The 22,711-nt window shown below is 44.0% G+C and overlaps 1 protein-coding gene across 1 annotated transcript; it reads right to left on the bottom strand.

Moving 5' to 3' along the window:
- Window positions 1-503: 503 nt before the first annotated feature.
- On the bottom strand, window positions 504-11,010 carry LOC123044353 (aspartic proteinase 36). Its single transcript, XM_044467079.1, has 12 exons — window positions 10,682-11,010; window positions 10,464-10,584; window positions 8,533-8,960; window positions 8,252-8,408; window positions 6,507-6,589; window positions 6,305-6,401; window positions 6,128-6,200; window positions 4,215-4,400; window positions 3,806-3,927; window positions 3,540-3,641; window positions 3,358-3,458; window positions 504-1,038 (listed from the first exon to the last, which is right to left on the bottom strand). Exons 1-12 carry the CDS (start codon window positions 10,936-10,938, stop codon window positions 867-869), a joined length of 1,899 nt encoding a protein of 632 aa, XP_044323014.1. The 5' UTR covers window positions 10,939-11,010; the 3' UTR covers window positions 504-866.
- Between the last annotated feature and the right edge of the window lie 11,701 nt (window positions 11,011-22,711).

Raw genomic sequence — 22,711 nt, 5'->3', positions numbered from 1 at the left:
TTGCTTGATCGTCTTCAGGACTGGTGGATTCATGCCAGGGCATCGCCTCAACGAGGTTTTGACTCCCTGTTCATGATCATGTGGCTGTGTTGGTCAGAAGGATTGCGGCCAAGTACAATCTCTGCATGGAGGTGCATAGGAAAACTACTAATTTTGTGAGAGGGTAGCCCTTGATTTTTGGTGTGGTGTTGGCCCTAGTAATCAGCTTGTGATTGTTCTGGCGTCTGATGTAAACATTTTCTCCTCTTCCATAAAGATATTGTGAGAGAGTAGCCCTTGTATCTTTGGTGTGGTGTTGGCCCTAGCAATCAGCTTGCGATTGTTCTGCCGTCTATTGTAAACATTTTCTCTTCTATAAAGATATGGTACGCATAGGCGTACTCTCAAAAAAAAATATGAAGGTAACAATTTTGTCAATTCTAGACAGCTCTTAGTATGGAGTAGTATCCTCAAGCTGAACACCACACACCCAAGGACCGTGAAACCTTCGTCGTAGAAATTACTGAAGCAAAAAAGGTCTTCGGCCCTTATCAAATAGATATTACAACATTGCATCTACCAGTGCGATTTGTGTCTGGTCTATTCTATTTAATCTACATTACATGAACAAAACCTTCTTCTACAGTAAGCCTCAAGAGGGAGCTCTTGATCTGAATTGCTAGATAGTTTATGAACTAATTCTCTAAGTTTTGAACCAACAAGTCATGTCATCATGTGCTTCTTCTGTAAGCTAGATGCTTTGTGTTACATACAAAGGAAAAGGGCTACTCCAACAGCAGATGTGTACCGCCGCAATATGGTAGCCCACATAATAGTATCTCTACCAAAGAATTACCTATTTGTTGCCCAGTCAAAGAGCTCCAATATTATAGCGGTTGGAGTTCTTGCTCAGGCCCCACTGAGCCCACAGGTCTATATGCAGCTTGACCTCTAAATTTCTTTCTCCAGAGATACAGTCCTAAAAAGGCCGATAAAGACAGGAAAACAACTAGCAAAACACCAACCAGTATGGAGACAACATGTTCTTGCAACCATGACCTGTAACAAATTATGATGCAATGTCAAATGTTTGTAAGACAATAGAATGTAAATCATATACAACCATCAAAACACAATTCAAGGAAATCGCTTCATATAGAATGTTAATGCAGACAAAAGATACTCTTTGGGAGGACATAAAATGAGGATGTAGATGTAGTACAAAAATATCACCATTAGGCTTGTTTGAAAGAGGGGTTTCTTGGTGAAAAATTGGTATTTAGTTCAAATTAACTTAAATATCGGAACTTCACAGACAAATACCATTCTTGCAAACAGCGCCACAGGATATTCCTTAAATAAGCAGTGCCAATGGTATTTGGCAGTCCTCAGCAACTTTTTTTTTTTGAACGTTGACAGGAGAACTGCCAAATTCGTTGATCAGAAAAAGGTATTACAAGAACACCCTCAAAGGAGGAATGCACCGCATAAAGACGAGTGCTAAAAAAAAGAACGAAAAAAGGACTGCTCGGTTTATTAAGGAAAACCGGGCAAAAACCAAGCAACGCCTAGTTAGACTAGGTCTAAAGCATCACAACACATACAAAAGCGCCGGAAAGCCAAAACCCCACAACACACCCGGGCGGGCACTCGAGCGCCTTCGCTGCTACCAAAATGCACACCGACAACCGTCGTCTTGTACCGGGCTGCCACGAGCATATCTACAAACATCGAGGACACCGGAGAGGAACGATATGTCCGAAAGAGCGATACATATGCCGCTCCGATCCCGCGAGGCAAGTAGACATAGCTCGCCTGGCACAACTTGCATGTGAAGGTTGCTCTTGTTGCTCTCACCGTTGACCGAACGACCAGCCGCAAACGGATGCACCACCAAAAGCTCCAAGCTCACCAAAACGCTGCCCGCTCCAGATCCACCACACCACCACTGACCAAGTGCTCCTCACACCAGATTTGCCTCCAAGGCAATGCTTCCAACAAAGTAATGACACCACTGGCGCCACCATTACACACGGTTTTCACCGGGAGACAAGAACATAGAGCAAGGAGAGGTGTCAGATCCCCTCGATGGCGCCTTCAACAAGGAAAATCACACCCAAAGGCATCATTCGCCATCAGCCCAAACCGTAGTTGAGCATGACTTTCGTCAGGAACCGAGCACCTATGCTGGGACGACGTCTCCAACACACCACCACCAGATCGGAGCAGCAGATGCTACTTGCTGCACCGCCCAAAACTAGCCGGAGCACCGCCGGCAGCGCAAGCCCAGAGCATCCCGAAGGCACTGCCCAGACCACGCTACCCCAGACCACCATTCCGACCAGAAGCCACCACGCAATCCGCTTGCAAACAGTCGCCGGCCGAGCCACCTCCGGGCCTCCGGCCTCCATAGCGCCAGATCCGGCCGGCGAGGCCCGTCAGATCCGGCCGCTCCCAGCCAGAGGCCGCCAGCCGAGGGAGCCCGCGTCCCCCAGCGGCACCCCACGACGGCGACACGCGCGTTCACGCCGCCCCTGGGCTTCCACGCTGCGGTGACCGCGCCCAACGGCTCCCACGCGCAACTAAGTGCGCGTGCTCACCAAGTGCTGGACGGGCGCGCGGCCAGGCACCTCCACCGCGTCGTCATGGACGCGCATCGCGCGGATCTGGCGCACGGACCGCGGATCCAGAGCTCGTGGATCTCCTCTGCGCGTCCTCCAGCGGCTCCTCTCGACGCGCCGCACCAACAACAGGAAGTGCCCCGCCGCCGCCTTCCTCGAGGCCGGCCAGACTTCGCCGGCGGGCACCCTCTGGCGGCAGCGAGACGGGTGGGGGAAGGGGAGAACGGTGGCGGCGCTAGGGTTTGTGCCCCCCGTGTCGCCAGAGCGAGGCGACGCGGGGGTGTGACAAGGCAAATCTGACTCTTGACTTCCGGAGACTGAGGTCTTGGTTATGGAGAGCGTGATTTTAGGGTTAGTCCTCAGCAACTTTGGATAGCCCTTTTCATATTCACCATTGCAGAACAATATTATGCACTAGAGCTTATCTTCCAAGAAAAGAAGAATGACAATGGTACAGATTAATGTTATGATAGCTGCAATGTAGTACCAAATGTTGAAGCCATTATTACAGGCGTTATCTAACGTTATTTTGTGACTTGTTAACTTCCATTATGTGTTCCGGTAAGGCTCCTTTTTCTGTTTTCTGTGACCTTTTAAGACACGATACATGTTAAAGAGATGTTGCATGACCATTTCAGGTAAACATATTATAATTATTCTAAATGAACTAAACTTATTCTGCATTAAGGGATGGCCGAATTAGAAAATGTGAATGTATATCGGGCAAGGTACGAATAGCACAAATGCATTTTCTCACCTTCTCGATACAGGTTGCTGCACATTCCACTCGAGTAACTGATAACTGCCAAGATGTTCAGGCAACTGAACATGATGTTGAGTCAGCCGATAAATGATACCCTATCATACATCAAAGCAAATGATTAATCATTTTGCAAAGAAGAAGAAAACTGAAATAGTCCACAAAAGAGTGGATGATACCATTGCTGTTGCATTAGACATAGAATTAGAAGATCCAGCTGGGAAAATATCCCATCTGATTAGAGTAGAGTTTCCCTGCCCAGTAACATTCATAAGTCGTACCTATAAAAGTAAAAGAGTAACTTCAGCCAAATCACCATGAACTATAAAATAGAGCAAAATCAAGTAAATTCCAAGAACAGTTGTTCTTACTCCTTCAAAAAGGAAGCATTCTGCAAACATAACTAGCATGATCATAGCATTGTCACACTATATTTTATCCTTACCTGACTGGAATCTATCTCCAGCTCTTTAGCCAACAGCTCAGCCAACTCATGCAGGTGAGGTTTCAGGTTTGGATACGTAACATTTATCGACATATAAACAGCGATGAGACCAACATCATATTCTGCAAGCAAAGAAATCACAGATATGATAAATCATGTGTACATACAATATCAAATAAATTGTGGATAGAGAAAACCTTTAGAGAGGCAGGTTGAGCAACTGCCTCATTTATCACAAAATATAAAGCCCTATAAAATTTGGGACTTAAAAGCATCAAATAGCTTCCCAACCATGCAAGCAAAAAAATGATACTCCCAAATTACCACCTATGAGTCGACAAACAACTAATATACGTTCATCATTCATCGAATAAGACATGCAAAATAAACAGAGGAAGAAGGCACAAACCTGGCAAACCACTTGGAGCAGGAGCTGGCGATAAATCTGCTTGTGAACCTGGATCACTTGAAGATGCTGGTGAAGGAGCCCCACCACTCTGGAGTCTCTCCCACAACTCTGAACAGTTAGTTTTCCAAAATCCAATCTTTTCATTGTGGCGGTCATAGGTTACAAGGGTATTACGAACAACGATTCCTGCCGGAGAACATTGTGTTAGCTATTCATAAGGGCAGGTTTCCAAATGAACGAAAATGAAGTATGTTATCATGTTCCTAATGATACAAACAAACAAAAATGTCTAAAAAATGGATGCACTTTCACTTATGAGTGAATCAAGATGCATATCACTCACTGTAGAAGAAAATGGTGACTAACATGAGAACATATAGCAGCTAAGTTCTATTATAACAGCTATTATTCCTGTCATTAGAGATATTTGTCCCTTATTTTGTGTCAATTCCAACCACCGACGACCATTGCAGGAAGATTCACCCGTAGGCTCAACTTCTGCATGTTCACTCCATAAACCCATGGCTCCAAGTTCGCTGAAATCTGGAAGTGACACTGTCCTAGCTAGTTTCTGGTTTCCTTGTGAGCATAACAAGTTAAGAAGAATCGCATGTTCCCTTTCTTTGAGGAAACAGGGCTGGTTTGCCTTATTAACAAACGGAGTTTTTGTGATCACCAGATATTTTGCTACAAATTTCAGCTTGCATGAGTAGACTACTGAATGAACTGAAGAAGTGATGCCAAGAAAAGCTAGCATAAAAAAGCAGGTCAGATTGTAACGATTCAGATCAAGTCTTACCAAAATTGGATTTCCTTTTCGTGCCATATGTCGCTTAGACTTTACTTTTTCCCCTTACCGCCCTTTCCTCTATTTGTTCGATAGGTTCTTCGTTTTATTCTAATCCTAAACCCATTGTCATCCATAGTTTCCCAAGTTATACAATTCCCCAAGTTAATCATTTAATTCTCGAATCGAATTTTCATCGCACACAAGTGCATAAGTAGTTAGAATACATGTGTCATTTAGTTAATCATTTCATTATTCAGCATATACTACTAATCATTTTTATGTCAAAGATGAAAAGATCGGAATGGAAGTACTCTGTCTGTGTGTACAACAGGTGATGTCTGATTTAGTTACAACACTAACTTTGAACAGCACTGATCAGGGATATGATGGGAATCAAACAGCAAATTTGATCTATCGTACCAAAATCGGATGGAGAAGTGTCGTATGCATGCAGTGCTTAGATAGTGTCACATATAGATGGCATCAAAATAATCATCTAATACAACTCCCCAAGTTTCAAATCAAATCCTCATCACACATAAGTGCATAAGCTGGTTACAGTACCTGTCTACATGCCTTCTACTCCCTCCGTTCCTAAATATTTGTCTTTCTAGAGATTTCAATAAGTGACTACATACGGAGCAAAATGAGTGAATCTACTCTCTAAAATATGTCTATATACACCCGTATGTGGTAGTCCATTTGAAATCTCTAGAAAGACAAATATTTAGGAACGGAGGGAGTATTATTCAGCATACACTAATAATCATTTTCATGCCCAGGATGACAAAATCAGAAAGTGTTACAGATGGATGGCATAAAATGTTTTCCAGTTACGATCCTAATGCACGAATCTAGTAAGCATGCGTACTTTATAAGTCAACACGGAAATAGGAAATACATTGTTTAACTATCCAGTAGCAAACTAGCAATATGGGTGGGATCTGACAGAAAGATACACAATAGAAACAAATGATGGATAACCTACGCACAGTAATTTGTCCAAGTGGACCAACAGCAAAGTGCATGATAAGCCATGCGGGTGCAAATGACACAGATAAGAAATGTAGAGGGGTTGTAAGGCAAATGTTCTTGAAACTCCTACTAGAGTTTAGTGCCTTACCACCTAATAGAGTTGTTGGATCTTTCCCATTTTGGAACACACCCAGGCAATAAGCCCCTTCGACTTTGGAGTGCTTTATTTCAAAATTGGAGACACAGCATCAGCGGACAGCACCAACAGGCAAAGTAAACAAATGCTGCCTTAATTGGATTAAAATATTATAATTTCATGATTTACCCGGAATAAATAATTTTCAGGTGAAAGTGAGAGCTTCTGTCCATTTCCAAATACCATGTCAACCTTTGGAAATACCTCTGATAACTGGGAGACGTTCCTGGAAGTAAAGTGATGCATATTACAGCTCCATATGAATGTTGCTGAGAAAATCAGAAGAATTGCTAAGGAAAATAAATAATTGCTATGATCATCCGGAAGTCACCTTCCAGCACCTGCAAAGCAGATGTCCTTGTAATTTGGGTCAGGTCCACGGATTTTCTTGAGGGGATGGACCTTGCTTGTCACCTATTGATTAAGAAAATAATCATTACATCATGTTTTACCAAGAGTAGAACAAACAGTTGCTTGTTTCTGAAACTGTTAACGTAGGACCAAGAATAGAAAACTGCTTGCATGAGGTAAGAAACAAGATGAGAACACAAGGTGCACAAGTGCACATGTGTTCATTGTGCTCCCTCCGGTCCTTTTTAGTCCGCGTATTAGATTTGTGTTAAGTCAAACTACACAAAGTTTGACCAAATATATATTAAAATATATCAGCATATACAATACCAAATATATATTCCATGAAACTACAATTCATAATGAAACTAAAAACACTGATTTGGCATTGTGAGTGTTGATCTTTTTCCTATAAGTTTGGTCAAAGTAGAGATACTTTGACTTCGGACAAAACTTATATGCAGACTAAAAAGGACCGGAGGGAGTAATTGTTAGAATTAATCTTATCGTTTATCTTAAACATATGCAAGTCCAGCTATATCATAGCTGCATGGCAGTAAGAGCAGTTAAAAGGTAAAGGAAGTTTGAGTACTAGTTATCTTTGTATGCAAGGAAGCTAGCTACTTCTGAGCTGTGTTAGTAAAGGAAGGTATGCCATCTTTGTAAGGTAAGCTAGTAGTGCATTAATAAGAGAAATGGCTTTGGCTGTGAGGCAGCAAGTCACCAAAACAGCCTGTGTACATGTGTATGTTGTGTGAGAGAGAGAGAGCGGGGGGGGGGGGGGGGGGGGGGGTGGGGGTTGAGTGATTAATTCCAACAGTAGAAGGAGAAACAGTGACCAACATATTTGGTGGTGATAGATATACAGAAGTAGATGGTGCCAAAGACCAAAGTAGGGAGTAACACTTCCATTACCCCAAGGCATTAAAACATTTAGGGCTCGTTTGGTAGCACGGGATCCCCCTCAAAACCATGGCACAGAACCCACAGGGCGAATCAACCCGTGGAAAACCGCCGCGGCATTTGGTCGCTCACTCGCTGGGGATTTTCTGCCCCGATCTCCATCCTTTCCCCGGGTGAGAGATCCACGCCTAGAGAGGTTGGGGAGAAAAGCCACGACTGGCGCTCTCTCACGTGAGGCAACGGCACAAGACGCACCAGGCAATCTCCTCCGACGACTACCCTGAGTGCTACGCCTCCAAGACCATCTGCCCTCCGGCGGCAGAGACGGGTCAGCCGCCGTGCTTTTCCTTCCCCCAAGATCTCAACAGCCAGAGGAATCTCTGTCATGTCCCTGCGTTCGTCTGTCTTCTCCTTCAACCAAGATCTTTTCTGGACGTGATCTCCTCCCCTTTCTCCTGTCATCCAAACTGACGTGGTGATCTCCCCGTGGTGGGATGAGAGGATCCCGATGGCCATGAAAATCCCCCGAGTGGGATTAGATCCCTGGGATACATTTCCCTTGCGACCAAATTAGGCTTTATGTCATCATGATGGTTAACCTCCTTTGTGCAAAGCCGTAAAAGTAAAAAAGATGGCAAGTCCTCAACTACTATTATTGGCATCTAAACATAGAAAGATCGCTTTTTAAAATGGTAAACTGCAAAAACAAGATAGCAAGAAAGTAGATTCCACATAATGGAAACATACCTATAGAAGAACAAAGATCCCATGAAATGGTAAAATTTATTAAGTAACTGAAGGACAAATCATCTCATAACTTACAGCATCTTTAAAAGCTACAAAAGCTTGTTCTGGGAGGTATGCATATGTGGTCCCACTATCCAAGACAGTCCCATGTTTGCCGTCAAAGATCCTTGGGTCTACCCGCAATGGCTTTCCAGCAACATGTATTTCCTTCAACTCAATGTTGTAATATGGGCTGTTTCCATTTGAGATAAGTTAATAAGAAGGTGCATCACTATTACAATAGAGGAACCCGCAACCCACCCACACAGAAAAACGAACAAAACTCCCATGTAAGAGTGCAAAACGACTTATGTTACCTGCGGACAGCGTTTGAATGTGTGTATACCATGTCAGGAGGGCCAGGCATTGCACCAAGTACCATAGCACCACCACCAATATCCATTCCACCATAGCACATAGAGAATGAATCACCTATGACACCCTTATCAACAAGCTGATCCATTATGCTAAGTTGACCACGGCCCAGCCCCATTATGCCATCAGCATGCTGGCTGAACAAATCTCCAGTTTCAGAATTTTCACAGCCAAAAACAGCACGCTGTGGCTTAAGTTCACTTTCTGTGCCAAACGACACAATGTCCTCACCAAGTACCCCGCTGCTGGAGCTCATTTCAGCATACTGCCTCTCATAAGTGCACTGGCTCTTATCACTATTACAATTGCAATCAACATTACATTTTACTGGTGAATATGTACTGGAGAGATCAGGTTGAAACCTTGGATCCTACATCAAGCAAAACATCGGCATACGTTAACTGCCTAGTAATCAAGAAAAATTTACAAGCATAAATAGTGGTGATCGCCAAGACCAGTAGAATGAAATATTTTCCTATATGGCATGATGCTTATGGCAGCATGCACATCTTCATGTATTTTGAATTATAAAAATAGGCCAAAAACAAAATCATTTCCACACCAGTACTACACACATGTCTAAACGCAATGTTTGGCGATTCAATAAGCAAAACACAATATAGAATACTAAATGTGATGGTACAACAATGATGGCAATTGCATAAATCATGGCCCATCATTACATTTCTTCAGTTGCATCAAGATGGTTTCAGCAAATCTAATTTATTTATGAATTTGGTTACTTGAAACTATACAGACCAGTAACCAACAGTAGTCATAAAGTCTAACTCTTTTTGTCTCCAGCGTTTCTATTTTTTAACATGTTACTTTGGCTACAAGATATTGGCTGTACAAGACTTCAAATGCCGCATATCGGTTAGTTTATGTTTCTATTTACATCCCACTTACTCTCCTTTACGTTGGCTGACATCTATACATCTCACTTATGCCCCTTTACATTGGCTAACAAAGACATTACCAATGGAATTTCAGACTGCGAGTTACACAAGACAAGAGCAATAGATGCATCTTCTTGGATTTGGCTATAGAATGTAGTAAAAACTAAAAATACATGACAAGGATGGGAAGCATTTTTCTTCGTGCATACATGCATCTTCTTCTGCATTCAGATAATCAGCACAGATTATAAAAACAGCAATACTAGATCTAGAACTGAGAATGGGGTTAGTAGTGACTAAACAGGTAACAAGACCAAAAAAAAATGGCGCTACAAACACATTGGCATGACCAAGCCAAACACCTGCCAAATGCATTGTCGGCAAGGGACAAGGGACCAAGAACATGGAGAGAAAATTAAAAAGTGTTAGCTAACACTTATTTAGGACTAATTATACCAAAGCCACAAGGTTTGGCAGTCCAATAGAATAACTTTTTGCTGAAACAATGCCCACCAAACAAAAGCCAATTTTTGCTGGTTGTTACCAAGATTAGAATGGTATTCATTGAGGAATGCCAAACACAGTGTTAATTTGAGTCATCGATCAATTACACAAAGCATATAATTTAGTCTGCCTCAGTTTTAATAGTACCTGCAGGTTGAGAAGGTGCTCTTAGCACACCTACACTCTACCCACATGACAAATAAACTTGAATTTCCTGATCTATCAACAAATTACGTGCTGAGTTCTGAGAACTAAAATCCCTACATAATGAATTAATGATGCATGCAAAGTAGCATTACAAACTTTTGTCAGCTGCGAAACCACATGTTAAATTAGCTAGCTTCAATGATTCACCTACAGTTTCACGTGTGGCCGTGTGGGTATCAAAATATCCATGCGCAATTAATCTAATCATCACACAAAGTTTCGAAGTGGTAGCTGAGCATAGAAGCAGAAGAATCAAGGCCCACCTGGTGGTTGCCGCACTGCTCGCAGGAGGCGCAGGGCACGTAGGTGACGGTGCTCCCGGAGTCCACGATCAGCGCGAACTCCTGTGGGGGCGTCCCGATGTACAGCCGCGTCGTGTAATACCTAACCAATACGAAAACAATCCGCGAGCTCAGATCCAACGGAACACCCAGCAAATTCGGTAGGAAAGAAATGAGAGGGGAATCCGAAGTGTACCGACCCGTTGGTGAGGAGATCGTCGTGGAGGCGCATGCGGGCGCTGGGGTGACCTCCTTCGGCGAGCCCTCGCCTGGACCTGGACGACGCGACCCGGCTCGCGTTGGGGTAGGAGAGCGTGAGCGGGAGCACCAGCGGCGGCCGCGAGGGGGCGGTCCGGTCGGGGGATCCGGCCGCGGCGGCAGCGACGGCGAGGAGAAGGAGGGCCAGGGCGAGGGCTGGCAGCGAGGCGAGCGGACGACGCCAGCCGCGGCTCGCCATGGTCGCGCCTCGCGAGGAATGGGGGAGGGTCGAGGTCGTTGTGCCGAGGGGGGGCGACGAGGCCCCAGGCGACGACTTGTTAGAGGAAGGGGGAGGGGCAATGTCGGAAATTCCCGATTTACGGCGGCCCCGCGGGGCCGCCCGGGTCGGATAATATTCGTTACCGCCTACCAATGGAGAATGCACCGTAGGCCCCACAGGTCAGCGGAGGAAACTGGCTCATGGTCCTCGGGGTACATGCACCTGGGGCCCCTCGGACGGGGGCACTGGATAAGGTCACCTCCAACGCACAGCGCGTCGTATATTTTGTCTCAATTTTGTCCGTTTGCTCAGCAAAACGGACATGCGTGTCCGGTTTCGATCGTCCGGACATTCGACGGGCCGCCGCATCCTAAAATTTGTTAGCCTTCTGACTTCCAAATTTATACTCAAATAGACATTGCAAAAAAAAGATATATATGACATAAACATCCACAAAGTATCAACGTCGCACATACAAACTAAACTTGAAATTTACATAAAAACTAGATTTTGGGTCGTGGCCGCCATGGCCGTGGACGTCTTCACTCGTTGTCGTCGTCGTCCTTGACGTCCTTGATGAGGTCGATTAGGGCCTGTTGGAAACAAAGTACAAAACAAAAAAATGGTACCTACGCACACCCAGATCAATATGGAGATGCATAACAGGTTGGGATCACGATCGTTACCATCACCGAGTTGCAGAGAAATATGAACGTATCGATGTAGATCGTATTTGGAGTCCCTCGAATTGTCGATGAACGATCCCTCGAACTGAAGACCGAAAGCATGGCCTCTCTACTTGGTTGCAAGCGCGCAACCTTCACGATCCGACAGCGCTTCGCCATACAGAGTTAATCGTTGCAGAAGATTTAAAGGGGGAGATTAAAGCCATACCGGACTTCTAATTATGAGGACAAGAGATTCAACTAGGACCAACTAAACAAGAACTAGAAGAATTAGAGGAGGCTCCAAAACTTGTATGTTTAATTGCGGCCAATACCTCAAGTATATATAGGATAGAGGGGGAGGGGGAGGCAGCCACCAAGGAGGGAAAGTCTCCTGGGGCGCCGGACAAAGTGGGAGGAGTTGGACTCCTCCCCTAGTAGGAAGTAAGGCTACCTCTTGGCCTTTTTAGACCCATTGATATTAAATTAAATATAACATTGTTCTAAATACTTTTAGACCATTTTATATATACTCCTAACATCTCGTGAAACATTTTTCACCTATACAATATTTATCGGTAATACCCAGTATTACATGATACCTTCCGAAACCCTTCCGGTGACCCCGAAATACTTCCGGATCCTCTTGGAACTGTTCCAAATATTAATGAAACAATTCCACAAATATATTCTCATTACTCCCGTCCTACTAATACTCAGCAGATCGTGATTGCCTTAAGCTTGTGACCCCGTAAATTCGGTAACTCACGAATATTAACGAAAAATGTATGTTTAATGACCGACGACGGAATCGTGGACGTCCATATCGGTCCCTGTGAGCACATGAATGATATTCAAGTGAATATGTGGTTATCATGCGATGTTCCCTTTACTTCGTGATACTTTACAAACCCGGGATGCATCGGTATCCTCCTAAATAATCACATGCTCACTATACTGAAATCATCGTTACTGGTTTTGTTCTTCTTTCTCGTTATCGTGTTCCGGCATCCTCGTGATGTAGTCATCTATGTCTGGCCAGACGATAATGGATGACGTCACACTAAGAGGTCCCTAAGAATATCTCTCCATCGCCGGAGGAGCAAATCCCACTCTCAAGCTATCTAGTCCCTTGTCTTTCCGGAACCTGTAAGTTGTCAAACTTCCCGGAACCTATAAGTTTCATGAATTTCACACGAGTTTTGGATTTGCTAGAATTTAAAAACAAAGTATCTCGGCGTTTTGCCGGCAATCAACAGTGCCCTGGTGTTTGAAATTCATTCCCATTTCTTGCATGGGACCTAAGCATGCACCCAAGGATAAAGATTTGATTTTTCAACCAATTTATATGCACTAGAGCATGTGCATGTAGTTCAAATTTGAATTATGCACGTAAAATGCCTAGAAACCCCAGTTAATGTATAAAAATGTCCAAACAAACCCCAAAAAAATCTAGAACTTAACACAACACTCCTGTTGTTCTATGTTGACACTAGAACTTTTTTGAAAGCAATAAGAGGCAGCGGATATCATTTCGTCCCCAAAGATGGCACGTTCCCTACCGAAACCAGCAGGCTTATTGTGAGAAGCTCTGATATGTAAGAAGCTTATACCCAAACCTGCCCCAAATGGGACAAAAAATTTACCACAACATGTTGATGCCGCTCCATGATAGCGTGCCGAGTTTCATGAATTTCAGACGAGTTTTGGATTTACTAGAATTCAAAAACCAGGTATCTCAATGTTTGCGGCCGAGTGACGTGGCAGGGTGTTTGACATTCATTTCCATTTCTTGCATGGGACCTAAGCATGCAACCAAGGACACATATTTGAATTTTCAACCAATTTATATGCATTAGAGCATGCGCATGTAGTTCAAATTTGAATTATGCACATAAATGCATTAAAAACTCAATTAATGCATAAAAATGTCCAAACGAACCCTGGAAAATCCTACAAATTGGCACAACACTCCTGTTGTTCTATGTTCACACAAGAAAAAATTTGAAAGCAATAAGAGGCAATGGATATCATTTCGTCCCCAAAGGTGGGACGTTCCTCTATTGAAACCATCAGGCTTGAGAAGCTCTGGTTTGTGAGAAGCATATCCCCAAACCTGCCCCAAATGGGACAAAAAAATTACCACGACATGTTGATGCCGCTCCATGATAGCATGCCAATTTTCATGAATTTCAGACGAGTTTTGGATTTACTAGAATTTAAAAACCTGGTATCTCAATGTTTGTGGCCGAGTGATGGTGGCAGGGTGTTTGACACTCATTCCCATTTCTTGCATGGGACCTAAGCATGCAACCAAGGGCACAGATTTGAATTTTCAACCAATTTATATGCATTAGAGCATGTGCATATAGTTCAGATTTGAATTATACACATAAATGCATTGAAAACTCAATTAATGTATAAAAATGTCCAAACGAACCTGAAAAATCCTAAAAATTGACACACCACTCTTGTTGTTCTATGTTGACACGAGAAAAATTTTGAAAGCAATAAGAGGCAATGGATATCATTTCGTCCCTAAAGGTGGGACGTTTCTCTACCGAAACCATCAGGCTTGTTGTGAGAAGCTCTGGTTTGTGAGAAGCATATCCCCAAACCTGCCCCAAATGGGACAAAAAATTACCACGGCATGTTGATGCCGCTCCATGATAGCATGCCAAGTTTCATGAATTTTAGACGAGTTTGGGATTTACTAGAATTTAAAAACCAGGTATCTCAATGTTTGTGGCCGAGTGATGGTGGCAGGGTGTTTGACACTCATTCCCATTTCTTGCATGGGACCTAAGCATGCAAGCAAGGACACAGATTTGAATTTTCAACCAATTTATATGCATTAGAGCATGTCCATGTAGTTCAAATTTGAATTATGCACATAAATACATTGAAAACTGAATTAATGGATAAAAATGTCCAAACGAACCCCGAAAGTCCTAAAAATTGACACAACACTCCTGTTGTTTTATATTGACACGAGAAAAATTTTGAAAGCAATAAGCGGCAATGGATATCATTTCGTCCCCAAAGGTGGGACGTTTCCTACCGAAACCATCAGGCTTGTTGTGAGAAGCTCTGGTTTGTGAGAAGCATATCCCAAACCTGCCCCAAATGGGACAAAAAGTTTACCACAACATGTTGATGCTGCTCCTGTTGGGGAACGTAGCAGAAATTCAAAATTTTCCTACGAGTCACCAAGATCCATCTATGGAGAGACTAGCAACGAGGGGAAGGAGAGTGCATCTACATACCCTTGTAGATAGCTAAGCGGAAGCGTTCAAGAGAACGGGGTTGAAGGAGTCGTACTCGTCGTGATCCAAATCACCGGAGATCCTAGTGCCGAACGGACGGCACCTCTGTGTTCAACACACATGCAGCCCGGTGACGTCTCCCATGCCTTGATCCAGCAAGGAGAGAGGAAGAGGTTGGGGAAGATTCCGTCCAGCAGCAGCACGACCGCGTGGTGGTGGTGGAGGAGCGTGGCAATCCTGCAGGGCTTCGCCAAGCACCGCGAGAGAGTAGGAGGACTTGGGAGAGGTGAAGGGCTGCGCCAGGGGCAAGGGTGAAGCTCCCATGCGCCTCCCCACTATATATAGGGGTGGAGGGGGCTGGTTTCTTTCCCTCCAAGTCCATTGGGGCGTTGGCAAAGGTGGGAGGAAAGAAATCCCATCATTTCCTTCCCCACCGATTGTTATCCCCCTTTTTTAGGGATCTTGATCTTATCCCTTCGGGATATGATCTTATTCCTTCTAAGGGGGGATCTTGGTGCGCCTTAACCAGGGGTGTGGGGCCTTGCCCCCACTACCCACGTTCATGTGGGTCCCCCCATGCAGGTGGGCCCCACTCCGAAACCTTCTAGAACCTTCCCGGTACAATACCGAAAAATCCCGAACATTTTCCGGTGGCCAAAATAGGACTTCCCATATATAAATCTTTACCTCCGGACCATTCGGGAACTCCTCGTGACGTCCGGGATCTCATCCGGGACTCCGAACAACATTCGGTAACTGCACACTAATTCCCATAACAACTCTAGCGTCACCGAACCTTAAGTGTGTAGACCCTACGGGTTCGGGAATCATGCAGACATGACTGAGACAGCTCTCTGGCCAATAACCAACAGCGGGATTTGGATACCCATGTTGGCTCCCACATGTTCCACGATGATCTCATCGGATGAACCACGATGTCGAGGATTCAATCAATCCTGTATTCAATTCCCTTTGTCTAGCGGTATTGTACTTGCCCGAGATTCGATCGTCGGTATACCGATACCTTGTTCAATCTCATTACCGGCAAGTCTCTTTACTTGTTCCGTAACACATCATCCCGCGATCAACTCTTTGATCACATTGTGCACATTATGATGATGTCCTACCGAGTGGGCCCAGAGATACCTCTCCGTCACACGGAGTGACAAATCCCAATCTCGATTCGTGCCAACCCAACAGACACTTCCAGAGATACCTGTAGTGCACCTTTATAGCCACCCAGTTACGTTGTGACGTTTGGTACACCCAAAGCATTCCCACGGTATCCGGGAGTTGCACAATCTCATGGTCTAAGGAAATGATACTTGACATTAGAAAAGCTTTAGCATACGAACTACGATCTTTGTGCTAGGCTTAGGATTGGGTCTTGTCCATCACATCATTCTTCTAATGATGTGATCCCGTTATCGACGACATCCAATGTCCATGGTCAGGAAACCGTAACCATCTATTGATCAACGAGCTAGTCAACCAGAGGCTTACTAGGGACATGGTGTTGTCTATGTACCCACACATGTATCTGAGTTTCCTATCAATACAATTATAGCATGGATAATAAACGATTATCATGAACAAGGAAATATAATAATAAATAATTCATTATTGCCTCTAGGGCATATTTCCAACAGTCTCCCACTTGCACTAGAGTCAATAATCTAGTTCACATCGCCATGTGATTAACACTCACAGGTCACATCGCCATGTGACCAACATCCAAAGAGTTTACTAGTGTCATTAAACTAGTTCACATCATCATGTGATTAAGATTCAATGAGTTCTGTGGTTTGATCATGTTTTGCTTGTGAGAGAGGTTTTAGTCAACGGGTCTGCAACATTCAGATTCGTATGTGCTTTGCAAATCTCTAGGTCATATTGTAAATGCTGCTTCCACGCTCCACTTGGAGCTATTCCAAATGGTCGCTCCACTATACGTATCCGGTTTGCTACTCAGAGTCATTCGGATAGGTGTTAAAGCTTGCATCGACGTAACCCTTTACGTCGAACTCTTTATCACCTCCATAATCGAGAAATATGTCCTTATTACTCCAAGGAATTTTTGATCGCTGTCCAGTGATCCACTCCTTGATCACCTTTGTACCCTCTTGCCAGACATGTGGCAAGGCACACATCAGGTGAGGTACTCATCATGGCATACCGTATAGAGCCTATGACAAAAGCATAGGGGACGACCTTCGTCCTTCCTCTTTCTTCTGTCGTGGTCGAGCTTTAAGTCTTAACTTCATACCTTACAACTCAGGCAAGAACTCCTTCTTTGACTGATCCATCTTGAACACCTTCAAGATCATGTCAAGGTATGTGCTCATCTGAAAGTACCATTAAGCGTTTTTGATCTATCCTCACAGATCTTGATGCTCAATGTTCAAGTAACTTAATCCAGGTTTTCCCTTGAAAACTCCTTTCAATCAACCCTTTATGCTTTCTAGAAATTCTACATCATTTCTGATCAACAATATGTCAACAACATATACTCACCAGAAATTCTATAGTGCTCCCACTCACTTCTTTGGAAATACAAGTTTCTCATAAACTTTGTATAAACCCAAAATCTTTGATCATCTCATCAAAGTGTACATTCCAACTCCGAGATGCTTACTCTAGTCCTTAGAAGGATCGCTGGAGCCAGCATACCTTTTAGCATCCTTAGGATCGACAAAACCTTTCTGATTGTATCACATACAACCTTTCCTTACGAAAACTGGTAAGGAAACTCGTTTTGACATCCATCTGCCAGATTTCATAAATGCAGCTAATGCTAACATGATTCCGACGGACTTTAAGCATCGCTACGGATGAGAAAATCTCATCGTAGTCAACTCCTTGAACTTGTGAAAAACTCTTCGCCACAAGTCGAGCTTCATAGATGGTGACATTACCATCCATGTCTGTCTTCTTCTTAAAGATCCATTTATCTCAATGGCTTGCCGATCATCGGGCAAGTCCACCAAAGTCCATACTTTGTTCTGATACATGAATCCTATCTCGGATTTCACGGCTTCTAACCATTTGTCGGAATACGGGCCCACCATCGCTTCTCCATAGCTCGTAGGTTCATTGTTGTCTAGCAACATGACCTTCAAGACAGGATTATTGTACCACTCTGAAGTAGTACGCATCCTTGTCACCCTACGAGGTACGGTAGTGACTTGATCCGAAACTTCATGATCACTACCATAAGCTTCTACTTCAATTGGTGTGGGCACCACAGAAACATCTTCCTGTGCCCTGCTACACACTAGTTGAAGTGACGGTTTAATAACCTCATCAAGTCTCCACCATGCTCCCACTCAACTTTCCGTGACAAACTTTTCCTTGAGAAAGGACCCGATTCAAGAAACAATCCCCATTGCTTTCGGATCTGAATTAGGAGGTATACCCAACTGTTTTGGGTGTCCTATGAAGATGCATTTTATCCGCTTTGGGTTCGAGCTTATCAACCTGAAACTTTTTCACATAAGCATCGCAGCCCCAAACTTTTAAGAAACGACAACTTAGGTTTCTCCAAACCATAGTTCAAACGGTGTTGTCTCAACGGAATTACGTGGTGCCTATTAAAGTGAGTGCGGTTGTCTCTAATGCCTAACCCATGAACGATAGTGGCAATTCGATAAGAGACATCATGGTACGCACCATATCCAATAGGGTGCAACTATGATGTTCGGACACACCATCACACTATGGTGTTCCAGGCGGTATTAATTGTGAAACAATTTCCACAATGTCTTAATTGTGTGCCAAAGCTCGTAACTCAGATACTCATCTCTAAGATCATATCATAGACATTTTATCCTCTTGTCACGATGATCTTCAACTTCACTCTAAAATTACTTGAACCATTCAATAATTCAGACTTGTGTTTCATCAAGTAAGTATACTCAGTATCTACTCGAATCATCCGTGAAGTAAGAACATAACGATATCCACTACGTGCCTCAGCACTCATTGGACTGCACACATCAAAATGTATTACTTCCAACAAGTTGCTTTCTTGTTCCATTTTACTGAAAAACGAGGCTTTTTAGTCATCTTGCCCATGTGGTATGATTTGCATATCTCAAGTGATTCAAAATCAAGTGAGTCCAAACGATCCATCTGCATGGAGTTTCTTCATGCGTATACACCAATAGGCATGGTTCGCATGTCTCAAACTTTTCAAAAACGAGTGAGTCCAAAGATCCATCAACATGGAGCTTCTTCATGCGTTTTATACCAATATGACTTACATGGCAATGCCACAAGTAAGTGGTACTATCATTACTATCTTATATCTTTTGGTATGAAAATGTGTATCACTACGATCGAGATTCAATAAACCATTCCTTTAGGTGCAAGACCATTGAAGGTATTATTCAAATAAATAGAGTAACCATTATTCTCCTTAAATGAATAGCCGTATTGCGATAGACATAATCCAATCATGTCTATGCTCAACGCAAACACCAAATGACAATTATTCAGGTTTAATACTAATCTTGATGGTAGAGGGAGCGTGCGATGTTTGATCACATCAAACTTGGAAACACTTCCAACACATATCGTCAGCTCACCTTTAGCTAGTCTCCGTTTATTCCGTAGCTCTTTTATTTCGAGTTACTAACACTTAGCAACTGAACCGGTATCTTAATACCCTGGTGCTACTAGGAGTACTAGTAAAGTACACATTAACATAATGTATATCCAATATACTTCTATCGACCTTGCCAGCCTTCTCATCTACCAAGTATCTAGGGTAATTCTGCTCCAGTGGTTGTTCCCCTTATTACAGAAGCACTTAGTCTCGGGTTTGGGTTCAACCTTGGGTTTCTTCACTGGAGCAACAGCTAATTTGCCGTTTCATGAAGTATCCCTTCTTGCCCTTGCCCTTCTTGAAACTAGTGGTTTTACCAACCATCAACAATTGATGCTCCTTCTTGATTTCTACTTTCGCGGTGTCAAACATCGCGAATACCTCAAGGATCATCATATCTATCCCTGATATGTTATAGTTCATCACGAAGCTCTAGCAGCTTGGTGGCAATGACTTTGGAGAAACATCACTATCTCTGGAAGATCAACTCCCACTCGATTCAAGTGATTGTCGCACTCAGACAATCTGAGCACAAGCTTAATGATTGAGCTTTTCTCCCTTAGTTTGCAGGCTAAGAAAATCGTCGGAGGTCTCATACCTCTTGACGTGGGCACGAGCCTGAAATCCCAATTTTAGCCCTCGAAACATCTCATATGTTCCACAACGTTTCGAAAATGTCTTTGGTGCCTCAACTCTAAACCATTTAACTGAACTATCACGTAGTTATCAAAATGTGTATGTCCGATGTTCGCAACATCCACAAACGACGTTTGGGGTTCAGCACACTGAGCGGTGCATTAAGGACATAAGCTTCCTACTGTCCGCATAATCGCTACTGTCAACTTTCAACTATATTTTCTCTAGGAACATATCTAAACAGTGGAACTAAAGCGCGAGCTTATGACATAATTTGCAAAAATCTTTTGACTATGTTCAGGATAATTAAGTTCATCTTATGAACTCCCACTCAGATAGACATCCCTCTAGTTATCTAAGTGATTACATGATCCGAGTCAACTAGGCCGTGTCCGATCATCACGTGAGACGGACTAGTCAACGTCGGTGAACATCTTCATGTTGATCGTATCTTCTATACGACTCATGCTCGACCTTTCGGTCTTCCGTGTTCTGAGGCCATGTCTGTACATGCTAGGCTCGTCAAGTTAACCTAAGTGTATTACGTGTGTAAATCTGGCTTACACCCGCTGTATGTGAACGTTAGAATCTATCACACCCGATCATCACGTGGTGCTTCGAAAGAACAAACTTTCGCAACGGTGCACAGTTAGGGGGAACACTTTCTTGAAATTTTAATGAGGGATCATCTTATTTACTACCGTCGTTCTAAGCAAATAAGATGCATAAACATGATAAACATCACATGCAATCAAAAGTGACATGATATGGCCAATATCATTTTGCTCCTTTTGATCTCCATCTTCGGGGCTCCATGATCATCATTGTAACCGGCATGACACCATGATCTCCATCATCGTGTCTCCATGAAGTTGTCTCGCCAACTATTACTTCTACTACTATGGCTAACGGTTTAGCAATAAAGTAAAGTAATTACATGGCATTGTTCATTGACACGCAGGTCATACAATAATAAAGACAACTCCTATGGCTCCTGCCGGTTGTCATACTCATCGACATGCAAGTCGTGATTCCTATTACAAGAACATGATCAATCTCATACATCACATATCATTCATCACATTCTTTTGGCCATATCACATCACATAGCATACCCTGCAAAAACAAGTTAGACGTCCTCTAATTGTTGTTTGCATGTTTTACGTGGTTGCTATGGGTTTCTAGCAAGAACGTTTCTTACCTACGCAAAAACCACAACATGATATGTCAATTGCTATTTACCCTTCATAAGGACCCTTTTCATCGAATCCGATCCGACTAAAGTGGGAGAGACTGGCACCCGCTAGCCACCTTATGCAACAAGTGCATGTCAGTCGGTGGAACCTGTCTCACGTAAGTGTACGTGTAAGGTCGGTCCGGGCCGCTTCATCCCACAATACCGTCGAAACAAGATTGGACTAGTAACGGTAAGCATATTGAACAAAATCAACGCCCACAACTGCTTTGTGTTCTACTCGTGCATAGAAACTACGCATAGACCTAGCTCATGATGCCACTGTTGGGGAACGTAGCAGAAATTCAAAATTTTCCTACGAGTCACCAAGATCCATCTATGGAGAGACTAGCAACGAGGGGAAGGAGAGTGCATCTACATACCCTTGTAGATAGCTAAGCGGAAGCGTTCAAGAGAACGGGGTTGAAGGAGTCGTACTCGTCGTGATCCAAATCACCGGAGATCCTAGTGCCAAACGGACGGCACCTCCGTGTTCAACACACATGCAGCCCGGTGACGTCTCCCATGCCTTGATCCAGCAAGGAGAGAGGGAGAGGTTGGGGAAGACTCCGTCCAGCAGCAGCACGATGGCGTGGTGGTGGTGGAGGAGCGTGGCAATCCTGCAGGGCTTCGCCAAGCACCGCGGGAGAGTAAGAGGACTTGGGTGTTGGGTTTCGTAGTAATTTCAAAAAATTTCCTACGCACACGCAAGATCATGTGATGCATAGCAACGAGGGGAGAGTGTTGTCTACGTACCCAACGCAGACCGACTGCGGAAGCGATGACACGACGTAGAGGAAGTAGTCGTACGTCTTCACGATCCAACCGATCAAGCACCGAAACTACGGCACCTCCGAGTTCGAGCACACGTTCAGCTCGATGACGATCCCCGGACTCCGATCCAGCAAAGTGTCGGGGAAGAGTTCCGCCAGCACGACGGCGTGGTGACGATCTTGATGAACTACAGTAGCAGGGCTTCGCCTAAACTCCGCTACAGTATTATCGAGGTATATGGTGGCAGGGGGCACCGCACACGGCTAAGGAATAGATCACGTGGATCAACTTGTTGTCCCTTTTGTGCTAGCCCTGCCCCTCTATTTATATGTTGAGCCCCGGGGTCGAAACTTGGAGCAAAAGCCTCCTCAAAGTCGGTTTTGCCCGAAAGGCAAGAGTCCCACTCGGACTCCAGGACCAAACGCCACAATCCTTGGCATCTGGCCCAGACGCCATGGGCCTCGGCGTCTGGCCCAGGGCCAGACGCCAGGGTCTCCGGCGTTTGGCCCCCTGGCCTCCGCAAAACTCCTTTTTGCACCGATCTAAAGCCTCATGGGCTTGACCCCTTGGC

Source organism: Triticum aestivum, chromosome 2B (genome assembly GCF_018294505.1).
Source record: "Triticum aestivum cultivar Chinese Spring chromosome 2B, IWGSC CS RefSeq v2.1, whole genome shotgun sequence".
NCBI classification, from domain to species: Eukaryota; Viridiplantae; Streptophyta; class Magnoliopsida; order Poales; family Poaceae; genus Triticum; species Triticum aestivum.
This window is presented reverse-complemented; position numbering and strand designations above follow the sequence as displayed.